This window comes from Atractosteus spatula, chromosome 15 (genome assembly GCF_055471065.1).
Source record: "Atractosteus spatula isolate fAtrSpa1 chromosome 15, fAtrSpa1.hap1, whole genome shotgun sequence".
Lineage (NCBI taxonomy): Eukaryota > Metazoa > Chordata > Actinopteri > Semionotiformes > Lepisosteidae > Atractosteus > Atractosteus spatula.
The window spans coordinates 21,233,380-21,246,238 of NC_142720.1; the positions used below are offsets into that span (position 1 = coordinate 21,233,380).

A 12,859-nucleotide genomic window follows, 5' to 3' on the forward strand; every position below is an offset into this window, starting at 1 on the left:
AGGAGGCTAAAAACAGAATGATTAGGTAAGACGCTCCGGGCCCCGGACTCAGCAGGTCTGGACGCCGATCGGAAGCCTAAGCCCTCAAGCCACGGACGTAGGGCGACCGGTGGTAGGCGGGCCTCCGGGTGTCCGTCTTCCAATGCAGAGTCGGGAATAGCAGGAGCGCCGGGATCAAATAATGAACAACAAAACAGGGGGCAGGTGCATGTAATAAAGTAAAATACGAAAGGGTCGGAGCGCCCTTAAGAGGAGGGATTCCGATCAGGACAAGGATATCTCCAGATCCCAAAGTGACAATTCTAGGACAGTGACCCCTATTTTTAAATTAAACCTTTGACTTTACAGACAATAAACACATACTGTACAAACTCGGTTCTTTTTACAATAAAATTTATGAAACTCAGAATGAGATTTTGCAAATGATGTGAAACAAACTGTTTTTTTAAATTACTGTTACGTTCATGAAAAAGTCACTGTAGCGCATTACTTTAGAGCAAGAATCCACACAACAGACACAGGTTAGTTAAGTAATGGTAACAGACAGGAGTTGTTCAATATTTTATTGTTATGGATTTGGAAGTTCTATAAATAAATAATGTTACTTTTTGCAAAATATATAATAGAATATAATAATAGAATAAGTATTAATAACATAGCATATTCTACGTGTTTATCATTGTAAAACTGTGAAGTTATTTTTCATCAATGAGACAGAAGTATAGGATAATAGACTTTACAGTATCTGTGATTTTTATAATTATGCTACGTTCCCTTATTTTTCTGAGGCTTTTGTAGAAAAACAGATTCTTTTGCATTTGTCAAATTTACTTTCTGGTACAACACACAATGCAGTACTTGTTCAAAACCCATAAATTTAATATAGCTAAATACAATCAATGTTTTGAAATCACAGAATAGGAGTAAACAGAACACACAATATTTGCACACAATATTAATTAAAATTACGTATGATTTAAAACTTGAAATCCTTAAAATTCTACATACTTACAAAGTACTGGAAATATAATGCTAATATATTTTATCTCCATTGTCAAGTACTTGTCATAGGAGGTATTTCCTTGAATATTCGAGCCCTCGGCTGATGTCTTTTAGCTCTGCTGCGGTTCAACAGAAAGAGACTGTGAGGTGAAATTGGGAGATGCGATGTTAGTCCCAGCTGACGTCAACTGCATAGACTGAGCTGAGCTGTCAGAGTTGCTGTTCAGATTCTTTAACTCCAGTTAAAGACATGTTTGCTGGAGAAACATAAAGTTTACATTAATCTTTTATCTGAAAAGAATAATTTATGTAAGTGAAAATACAACGTGTTGCAATGATATATTTTTTTTGCTGATAAATATTTTATTTTTAATACTGAAAATATACAGTAATAATATACAGTAATAGAGTTCAATTGCACAAAACACAAATACACAACAATACACTCTGTACTCATGTGTAATAGGTATAATTATTTTAACAAATTGATTTACAATTTTCTATTTATAAAAGGGGCTATTCAGTCTTGATTTGATTTAACAGCAATATATTCTTTTCAGATTTATCGACATTACATTACACTTCTTGGCTTGGTAGTTTATAAAACTGCAAACTGGATAGAACGATTCAGAAAATACATTACGTTTTCTATCAGATTTGCATTTTTCAGGGTCTTCTGGGACTTCTGGGACTGTTTTCTTCCTGATGCCTTTGACTCTGTTCCCGTGTAGGCTATGAAGTGTATAAGTGTGTAGATTCTGAAGGAACCAGAAGATACGGACATATGAAGTTAATAAAGATCTTAGAAGGCTGTTAAGAGTTCTTCACTCTGGATGGGGTGTAAACTAGTTTGGCAGTAATGAATTAAATATACTTATTCGGCCAGACTGCAACTACTACAATTACAAAAATAAAACAACAAGGATTTGCATTAAGGACAAGGAGCTGCAACAAATTAAAGCAGTGCAAATCAAGGAAGAAACTGGGATTGGGATGGCTGTTCTATTAAATTGGAAGACCTACATTCAATGGTAAAGAGATTCTAGGATGGACAGTAATGAATGAGAGCAGAATGTGAAAAATAATAAAATGCCTAAACCTTGGGAAAGTGGTAACAGACGTACCTGTGGTATCCCATAGCAATGAACTGAATGAGCAGCAGGCCAGCAAAGGACAACAGGAACATCAGCCCAATTGGATCTATAAAAATGTTCTGGCCTCCTGCTATTGATCCATTTGATAAAATCTTTGGAATCCTGATACTAACTGAAGAGCCAATAGCCTGGAGGAAGAATGTGGCCACCAGCCACAAACAATTGATGATGAAGAAAGTGAAAGTGGCCTGTAAAGAAATAGAGAAGAAAAGACCCATAATTACTGTAAATGCAATAAATGTGTTTCAGAGAAACTATGTTGTTGAAAGTGGTAAAACTGTGATGTGTGGAACGGAACTGAACCCAGTGCATGATGAATTGTGATGTGAGTGATCTGTAGGGAAAGATGGTGCTGTCCACTACGGATTGTCTCTGGAAGAACCACATGACAGGGAGTCACTGTGCTGTAGTCATACTCTTTTCACTTTGCAAACTGTTCTTTGTCCTTTTGTTTCTCTCCTAGTGCAAATGAAAAGGCCAGTCTCCATCAGGTTGCACAGAGCTGTACCTTGTTTCTGAGGCTTTTGAGGTCTTTTTTAATTTGGGCTTGCTTGGCTTTGTCTTCAGACAGTGGCTTTAGGTACTTCTCTATGAGATCCTCCCAGAAGAGCACTTCATCCTAGGGACAAACAGGGAAAGGAAAAGGAAAAGGTGGCAATAAATGCAAAACTGTAGAATCAACCAGTTTCTCTCCATCAAATTCTTTCCATCAGATTACTGTTCTAAATCTGTCTGTTGTTGAAGATTTTTTATGAAGTGACTTGAGATGACAAATCATGAAAGGAATTATCTAAAAATCTAGATTATTATCATATAGATTTGAGGATCTAAAACGAATGAGAAATACACAAGAACCGTGAAAGCCAGATTAAAACTGAGGAGCTCACATCGTCAAGAGTGTCTTCCTTCAGTTCAAGATCATCTGACTTCTCTTGTAGCTGTGTCATCCATACTGCAAAACAACACAGGAAGGTCAAAGAATTGCATTTTGATATAAAGAGAAGAACTACTGTGTGACAAGCTAAATAATCAAATATAATATTTCTGTGGCTCAAAGAATAATGTTATCTATTGACAGTAACTATTTATGTGTACACTAAAGAATAACATTGTAGGTGTTTTTCACACTTACTGTCTTCTGGGGTGGAATCTTCTTCACTAAAACAAAAAATATATAGAACAAATTAGCATGAAATATAGACATAAATTACAGCATTTACCCAGTAACACTCTCAAAACTCTCATACTGCATCTCCTGTTATCCACAGGGTTCAAATAAAAATTAACGCAATACAAATATGCAGTGCTTTTCTGTGAATTCTTCATCTGTTTGTAGAAACACAAGGGGGTTTTAATTATTTTATATAAGATTTTTGAATTGGCTCTGTTATCCTTTATGTCTGATTTCTGAAACCAAATTAATATTTTTTTCTTTTACTTTTGCCAAAGTAGGTGGCATAGGATTTAGTCATTTTTAGAGAGTAAGTGAAGAAATATTCTGCCCCAAAACATACTGTCAATGCTCTAAAAGACCAGGTCTGACGCCCTGCACACCTGGGGTTGTGGAGCTCTGATGGGCTGGTTCCACTTCCAGCTCTGTCCTCCTGGGCTTGTAGTTGGAGCTCTGGAGCTGCTTCTACTTTCTCATCTCTGTTCACTTGTATCTCGATGTTCCAGCAGAGGCATTTGCATGTTTTCTCAAAGGCCACATGTTTCTGAGGGGCTCTGCGGGGGCCTGCCTTGGCCTGGCTGCCAGTTTCCCGAGTTCCCCAGGATACATTGTCCATGTTCACTATGGAGTATATGGTCAGCAGCAGATATCCACTGGGGATGCTGATGAAGTAGAGCAGCCCGTGTACAAGCAAAGGGAACTCCTGTGGGTGAAGTGCTGCTGTTACTAGATTGAGAATGACTAAAGATATGAAGAACAGACCGCTGGGAGTCACAAACGTTTGCTCCTTGACCATTTCTCCTGAAGAACAATAAGAAAAAGTTCTGATCACTGGATGTGCAATGCAGATTGTGAGAATATGAGGAGTCAGAACATTGTGATGAATCACCTGTCTTGAGAATTGATGGCAGGATGGAAAGTAACAGGATAATTCATAACAGATCACAAGATAATGAAGAACAACCATACCAGAAACATGCATCTTTAACCTTTGTGTGTGATTTATTTTGCTCTATTGAAAAATATGTTTTCCTAGTGTGTTTGAATCTTTGGTGACAGCATTTAGAATAAAAAAATCTGATTGAAGCTCATTATACTGTTTTCCTGCCGGATCACTTACCTATAATCGAGAGGACAGTGGCTGTCATTAGGAACGCGTAGATAACACTCAAGAAGGCAGCGATGGAGATCTGGGTGTCAGATTTTAGTCTGAAGCAGAGCATCAGGTAGATGACAGGGGGCACGATAGCCAAAACAAGGGCCCCATTAGGATCGATGTTGAAGACAAACGAGAAGCTTCCTGCAAGCAAGTAATCAAGCGAACAGGATTAAACCTTCTTCCTGTTAAGAACACCAGCAAATGCACACGTGTGCTGTGAAGCGCTCTTTACCTGCAATCATCAAACACACGGTGGCAGGCCCCAGGATGGTGGAGATCATGGTGAATACCTGGTAGACAATGTAAAGCCTGGAAATGGACCTGTTTTTCTGTGCCGTCAGTGAGCCCGTGCCCAGAAGGTCGATGGTGTTTGCCAGGGTGGAGGGTCCCCAGCGGCGCCTCTGGTTGTAGAACTCTTTGAACTCCTGGGGGGCGTTGGTGTAGGCATCTGAGGCAGCATTGTACTCCACTCTCCAGCCCTGCTGCAGCAGCAGTGTGCACAGCCAGCGGTCCTCACCTGGTGAGCACGTTTGGGATGAGTTTGTTACTTTCATGGTCTCAGTTCCTTAGAGGCCCAATGTGGCGCTGGAGTGAATGGCATGAAACAATTCAATGGTGATCGTCTGAGTGGCTAGACAGAATGTGTATGAGCAGCTCACATTATCTGGTCTGTTAGCAGCCCCTAAGTGAGTGGGCACACCGGAAATCTGGCCGACTTTGAGACGTGAACTTTCTGACCAGCCAGGCTCATGTGTACTCTCTACGCAGGAGTGGAAGAGATTTAGGAAAGAGGAGAAGAAAGAAGACAATATTGAGCCAAAACTCCTGAAATTGCTCACCTACTGGAATCCACATTGATGAACCAAAACATATCAACTACTGAGCACTGAATGGACTCAACTTGAGCTTAACAAAAAGAGTTGTATTTTTCAGATTTGTGGAGATTTTTAATTTTCTTTGTAAATCTGCTGTGCAATTTGTCACTCATACAGTATTAAGAAGCATTTCTGTAAATGGACGGATAGTAGTCTCCATTTATCTTCAGTTCAAAGTATATGTTTTCCTTTGGAAAATTAAGTATTTCATGGGAACAGTCTCACTTTGTATTAGCTCTTAGCGAATTAGCACTGGCCAGAATGAATGTCTGAAATTGGACTGGTCGCGTCCTGTTCTCCGGAATTCACTCCTCCTGTACAGAGTATGCAAATTTAATCTGTGTGATCTAAATCTGGTGTTAGTTTGGTCTTTTAAGCTATTGTACATTTAAGAGGTATTTCCTGATCAGTAGGAGTGATCTATATTTTTACACTATTAATTTCCTTGTACTCAAACTGTTAGCAGGACTAATTCTTAATTAATTTATTTCTCTCTTTAAGAGTATCTGTACCTCATGAACCTGCTGTGTAAAACTAAAAAAATGTGAGATCCCCTCACGACCCCTGTGAGACACTCACCCTGGTCATACTGCACATATTGGCTTGCTTCTGTGGCCTTGGTGGTGTATCTCTTCATGACGTTGTCATCCATGAGGGCAGCTCCTCTGAACAAACTGAAGCAGCCTGGGCTGCAGAGCACACTGCCAAACACATGCTCTGCTGTCTTCTGAAGCCAGTGGCCAACAGCGTATTCAAACTTCTGGTACCACACCATAGGGCCTAGAACAACAGCACCAGCTGCAGCTTCATCTCAGGAGGGATAAAACCCCTGCAGAGCCACTCTTATACCTGGAGCTTCAACAATTATAACTGACAGCATGAATGTGTATTAAATATGCTCTTACATGCAAATGAGGGGTTCCAAAAGAAATACTTATATTGTCTGAACAGAAAAAACATAAAAAAATAAAAACATGAGTTTCAAAATTCGAGGTTAATTCAATTTGTTATGATGCCTTAAAGACCTGCTCATATGCATTGTCACACTATTTAAAAATGTAATTTTAAGGTGCATAAAGGCAGAATGAAAACACAGGGAACGCCTCGCTCTGAGCTCAGGACATTGTCCCTGCAGTCAGTGAAGCTGTCTGATCCTCGAGAGAGGCAGCCCTTCATACCTGTGCCAGTCGGGTGAATCCTGCCACAGGCTGCTCCCACATCAGCATACAGCCTGAGACGATCCACCAACAGCATGACTGCCGCAGGCTGGAAGTCAGTGTCTCCATCCAAGGCTAGAATGTATGTGTTGTGTCTTTCTTTCTGTGGGCCAGAAGATGCAGTGATTAACGAGACAGAAGTCTGCTGAGAAATCCAGAAATCCAGGGTTCTCCTGTGTTTTCAAGTCATTCATACCTTCAGCTGCTCCTGTAGAGTTTTCACATCTTCGCCGTTCTCCTGCTTCTCAAAGTACTTCCTGTCAAGCTTCCAGCCCAGCAGATAGTACAGGTACATGATCTGAAAGAAATACACACCGGTTTGGTTTTTACTGTCATTCTGTTTATATAAAGGGAGATAATATCCTGTATATACAGTATGACACAACACCAAGCACAGGCTGGGGCAGACAAAGACATAGCACAATCTAGTGGCTTGTATGTGTGCAAAATGCAGAGCCTGATGTAGATGATCATGACAAAGCCTGCTATCTTGGAGGTGTAGTACAAAAACTGGATCATCCCACTTTGTTTCACTGGACCTGATTTTACTATATTGTAACACTTTTCTGTATGTCTACATAATTTGAGAATACCTAAAGATGATTATTAAACCTGGATTAACATTTCCTCTAGTGCTAGTATAAATCTATTCTCACAGCACCATCTTATTCATTACCAACAATCCTTACAGTTAAACAGGAAGGGTCAGGTGTGGACGACGTACCTGAGACCAGCGCTTCTTGTGCCGAATCAGTTGTTTATCTTTGAAGTGGACGATCAGCAGGTTTCCACGTGGAAGTTTGTAACAAAGACGGCCACCGTAGGGAGTTTGTATGATTTTCTGTTCTCCAGCATCAGAGAGGGGTTTGGCTCCATTAAATATGTTGTGTGTTTCATCACTGAACACCCTGTAAGAACAAGAAGCATATTAGTAGAGTTTTACCAATTATTTGTCAATAAGAGCATTGAGGGGAGTCAGTAAAAATGTGTTTTATCACTAAGGTGGCACTTTACTAATTGAGTAGACCCAGTGGAGCTATAATCTTTGACAAAGAGGGCAGGAATACAGTTCAGTGACAAACACTAGGAGGTTGGTGCTCACACATAGACTTCTTTGATAACTTCCACCAAGGTCTCGGCGTATTCATTCACACAGTGCTTCTTGACACCCTGTGCATCTTCGATCTCCTCAAAGGCATCATCAAAGAAAATGTGGGCTTCAAATATCATGTCTGTCCTCCTATGTTTCTTCGGCCTGTGTCTGTCCAGCCTTGTAACAAAGAACAGAAGACTATTGTTAATGTGTGGATGTGCACTCAACGCAGAATCCAGTTGCTCTAAATGTTCAAGTCCTGGTTCCCACAATGCAAACAGCACAATGTTCTCCAGCACACCCACGCCACTCAGTATCAGTGTCTGCACCTGGCTGCCCTCAGATATCAGGAGATGATCAAAGAATGACGCTTCCTTCTGTGGGTTTTGAACATCACTTTATACAGTACATTGCAGGCTATCTAATGTGACACCCCAAAGATAGTATTGAGCATAATACTTTTGAACTAGTTCTAAAGTATACTATTACCATTATTTTCAAAATTTGAAATTTGAGTTTTCCACTTTCCAATATATGAGTAAATGGCAAATCTTTTAAAACAAGCGGTTTTCTTCTGTGCTTCTATATTCTTTTGTTTTAATTTGCTTTCCACTGTTTTACCTGAACATTGAGATGAGAATTTTCATCATTTCATCATACGTCTCGTGCCACATTGTAGCACACAGGTAAACTTTCACTGGGTCTTTGTTACCCCTGGTGAGACAAAGAAATACAGTCAAGACAGCTAGAGGCACCTGTGGGTGTCTGAGTCCATGTGGGGATGCAGCTGGTGGGGTTAGGGTTAGGGTAATCAGAGATGTGAGCTCTTGCACAGGTGTTACAGTTGCTTGATAAAGTGCATGAAGGTTAATTGGGTCTATTGCATCTCTTCTAAGCCAATTAACTTAAGTTAGTCTCTCTGTCTGATCCTCACTAGGGGTTTGACTCCCATCTACCTGGATATTTCAGTTAAAACATTTGTCCAGACATATTATGCATTATTAGGCATAGCCTGTCACTGTCACGATTGCTACCTCTCCTCTTAAGGACGCTCCAGCCCTTCCTTGTTCTGCCTCATTCCCCGCCCCTGTTCCTTATTCCAGCCCCTTTTCAGTTCCCCCTTAAAAGCCAGACGCAGACGATAATCGGGGCTCTACATCGACTCCCGGTTCACGCGAGCCCGGGTCCTGATGCGTCTGCCTCCATTATGTTTTTAACTTCCTGTTCCTGTTCGACCCCACCGGTCCTGACCCGGTTCCCATTTTTAATCTCCTGGATGGATCGCCTGGCCATGGACTTATGCCTGTGTTTTGGATTCCACGTTTGGACTTCTTCCTGGATTGTTCGTCCCGGATTTACACCCCCTGGACACTTGCGCACCAAGGACACGCCCCCTGTCTCCATTTCCGTCTCCTGCATGACTTTCTCCCCAGTGTTTCCTCACTTCTCCGGATTGTGTCGTCTTCACAGGGCCCGTAAAGAACTGTTCCGTGACACTCACATAGCTATTCAGATGTTTTCAGTGCATGAGTGCAAAAAAGGGTACTTTTTTGAGAGTAGTTAAAATAGTTTAGAATATCATAATCCTTCCATTTTCCAGTGTAACTTCCATGCTTGGACTCTTCACATCTGTTTCTCATGATAATAATATCAAACCCCAGTAAAACTAGTAAGATTCCTTGCTCAAGGGTACAATGACAGAACCTCACAACCTGTCAGTGGCATACTGCCTATACTACATTGCACCCAGTCTACATAAAAGTAAAATAAAATCTTATTAGTGGCAAACTTTGTACCCAGCGCATGGAAACAGTACAATCTAAGCTCAAGAGTTTTGTGCTGTCTTGACTGCTCTACCCATCATATTGGAGTGAAGAGACGTGTCTTACCTGTCACTTGAATCTTTCTTCAGAATCTCAAAGCGCATGTTGAGCAGCAGGGACTGGTCTATGAAGGCAGCTTCATACAGGCGCCTCACAAAGAGCTCTGAGGTCCTCTCGATGCGCTGAATTGAGGTGTTCCAGACGTGGACTGTGGACAGCAGCAGTCCGACAAACCAGCTGAATTCTGAAGCTGCCAGCAGTGACAAGCCCACTTTATCCACCTGAACTATCGCATTCCTGTTACACATACTCTGGGTAATGTCCTTGGTCAGAGTTTCTACTGCCACAATCCCCTGGTTTGTGAAGTTGCGAAAAGTCTGACAGAACAAATTCAGAGAAAAATTGCCTGCACCGGAGTCGCTCAGAGCTGTCTCATAACGTGTCACAAACACCAACACGAAAGCCAGTAACACAGCCGGGGACGTGAGAATCGTGGGCACGATGAAGCCACGCCGGAGAGCGTGAAGTTTACAGGCCACCACCACAAACCAGTGGCAGAGGGCTGAGGAAATGGCCTGGATGCCAAACAGACTCAGAGTGACTATGACTGTGTTTCTTGATACTGCTTTGACAGAAGCCCAGTCTTGTCCTGACAGGGGGACATAGATCCCTACAACAGCCACAGTGACCAGGATTCTGACAGTGCTGGAGATGACATAGCAGAAGTTTTTGGAGTGGTGGATGTCCTTAATGACTCCCTGAAGGAATCTGATGTTAAACCTGGTTGAAAAATTCTCCCACCAGTTAAGGGAAACGATCAATGTCCCTCCTATAGCAAGGCCAGCATACATGTACTTATCTCTGCTGGCCTTCTGCCCACTGATCTCAATTTGGTAACCAATAAGTAGAAACACAAAACCAGCTACCAGCAGGACAACAGCTAACAGAGGAGGTGCTATGAACCGTCTGTAGCTATCTTTTTCTACAGCCCGACTGGCCACTTGCAGGACTGCAGGCAATGCACAAACACCATTCAGTATCATCACATTCGTTAGGATGTCTAAATGAGGCATAGCGACGACGGTGAGAATCGCTGCACCAGCAGCCACAAGAAGTTCACTTGCAAGCACCTAGGAGACATAACCAAGGAGTAGCAATAAACACTGTGACAGTAGACCATATGGAAAAATTGGTTTTATGTTTGTTAGAAAACTGGAAAACTGGAGAGAGACAAACACACATCACTACAATCACTTTTCAGCACTCTTACTTTATATACAGCATGTTTCTCTACTCTGAATGATTCTTAAAAGTGCTCATGTATGGTATAATGGAAATACAAATAAAATGTACTCAGAAGCTGGATCAATAACCTGTTCTGTTGCATGCTTTACAGTTTCCCAATTCATGCAGTATAAGAATAATCCAGATATACAATTAGTAGAACAGACAGTAGCATTTGTTGTGGTGATTATTGTCTTACCCAGAAGATGGTCTTTGCTGAGGGTGTCTTTGAGTCTTTAAAGGCAATTTTCCAAAGGCTCTTGGTCAACGTGAGGATGCTGGGAACGATCAGAGTGCAGCCTAAGAGCAGGAGTCCGAAGGCTCTTGTTGAGATGGTGGTAGAAGAGCTGCTGGACACTGTTATTAGGAGGAGCAGGGAGGACTGTAAAAAAAAGAGCACAGTAGTTGCGTCTCATTTACAGTCAAGGATGGCAAATATTAGCAAAACTGAAATTCTGTCAGAAGAGCTAAGAATTTGCATTTTTAGTTCATTGGTAAATATTTTTGCTAATACACATTTAGCAGTTAATTTATTTTTAATTACAGTAGCTTTGTGTTACACCACAATTTCAAGCACAGTGTATACAACACTAGCTGTTACCAAAGAATATGAATAGGTTTGATTTAGCATTTTTTGGGAGCACATTTGCTGTAACTTCTTTCCTCTTTCACAAAGAAACTTCTAAAGATTTTAAACCTCCTCTGTGTGTGCAAAAGTTTGATAACACCGGTATATAAATCTGCTTTTTTATGAGTCTTTGTTTTATTACAAAGCAGGCACTTTTTCCACCCTAAAGATACAGAAGCAATTAATGAGAATCAGGTTTGATATCATGTGGATTGAGGGGAATCGACAGTAACTGCCTTACCTTGCTGAAAAAGCCAAGAGCAAAGACTGTCAGTCCAATTAGAGTGCAGATAACATAGTGGATGAACCTGAACAGCTTCCTGGGTTTCTGTTCATCCTGAATGTCGGGCACCTCTCTGAAGTGATCCCAGGACTGCCTGATTGATAAAGAGAGACCCATGTTAAAACAGATCATGGTATTGAGGCAAAAAAATAATTATGGATAATTAGTTATATTGTTGATAGTGGTATTGACTAAATAACATTTGTTTTGTTCAATAATTGAGGAGTAAATAAATTCTCCTTTTCTCATATTTAAAAAATCACAGTTATGCCTGTCCTTATTCACTTAAGGTACTTTAATGCATACTCTCATGGGAAAATATTAAAGATGTTTGTTTTTACTGTATGTTTATTTAGTTCATGTCTATGCTTTTTTGATTACATGATATATATTTCAATTGTGATTTGGTCATTTACGACTGTTGAGCAAGGACACTGTAATATTGTAATCATGGTTACTAATACCAACAATAATATTAATAATATCATATTAAATACTATTAACAAATGAGTAATTGTAGAAACAGCAGAATAATCTAATTGATCTATGTTTATGACAAAATAAAATTACCTGAATTCTTCTTTGAATGTCTTATCATCATTCATGGCTGCTTGTCTTGAGCACAACAAGTTTGCTCTATACAGTAGGTGATCAGTGGCGCTCCTCTGGTAAGACCTGATTGAAATGATTGCTTATAAGGGGTGTACATGCTCATCTTAATTTAAATAATCCCTGCCCTTGCCATACCCTAACATTCCTGTGGCTACACAGTTATTATGAAATCTATTTCATGCCCATTCGAAGACTGCCAGGCCAAGAAAAGTCCCTGCAGACTCCCAGACAGCTGGCATTTCTCGTCTCTTGTTAGACATAGAAAGAATGCTTTTGGGAAAAGGATTAAAATACAGAGGGAGAATGCTTTAAAGCTTTAAAATAGCGTCACTCGAAGTGATACAATGGAGTGTAATTTTATAATTTTTCTGTAATTTCTTAAGTGTCTAATTGACTATTCTGTTCCCTCCCCAATCAATTCTTTTTTAAAAAGATAAATAGCCCTGAATATCCCTTGTCCTGAACCAAGATACCTAAATTAACCGTAGGCAGTCATGGTGCTAATCAGGCTGTTTGAATCCATTCAAACACAGCGATTTGATTCATTTGAATACTCCA

At 40.5% G+C, this 12,859-nt stretch overlaps 1 protein-coding gene across 1 annotated transcript; it reads right to left on the reverse strand.

Moving 5' to 3' along the window:
• Positions 1-640: 640 nt before the first annotated feature.
• LOC148820244 (chitin synthase chs-2-like) lies at positions 641-12,325 on the reverse strand. The gene is made up of 19 exons (XM_088934098.1): positions 12,260-12,325; positions 11,648-11,783; positions 10,978-11,160; positions 9,561-10,624; positions 8,293-8,385; positions 7,681-7,848; positions 7,303-7,486; positions 6,775-6,876; positions 6,540-6,681; positions 5,941-6,141; positions 4,719-5,003; positions 4,448-4,627; positions 3,711-4,128; positions 3,289-3,314; positions 3,044-3,108; positions 2,665-2,775; positions 2,127-2,344; positions 1,646-1,760; positions 641-1,259 (listed from the first exon to the last, which is right to left on the reverse strand). The coding sequence occupies exons 1-19, from the start codon at positions 12,292-12,294 to the stop codon at positions 1,245-1,247; spliced, it is 3,741 nt and encodes a 1,246-aa protein (XP_088790224.1). The 5' UTR covers positions 12,295-12,325; the 3' UTR covers positions 641-1,244.
• Between the last annotated feature and the right edge of the window lie 534 nt (positions 12,326-12,859).

Bases quoted from the DNA above. Each gene is read 5' to 3' on its own strand.
- LOC148820244 (XM_088934098.1), bottom strand. From the start codon at position 12,294: ATGAATGATGATAAGACATTCAAAGAAGAATTCAG. The intron at 11,161-11,647 runs GTAAGGCAGTTA...TTTTTTTTACAG, and splicing joins CTCTTGGCTTTTTCAGCAAG to TCCTCCCTGCTCCTCCTAAT. The intron at 4,628-4,718 runs GTAAAGAGCGCT...ACTTGCTTGCAG, and splicing joins CGTGTGTTTGATGATTGCAG to GAAGCTTCTCGTTTGTCTTC.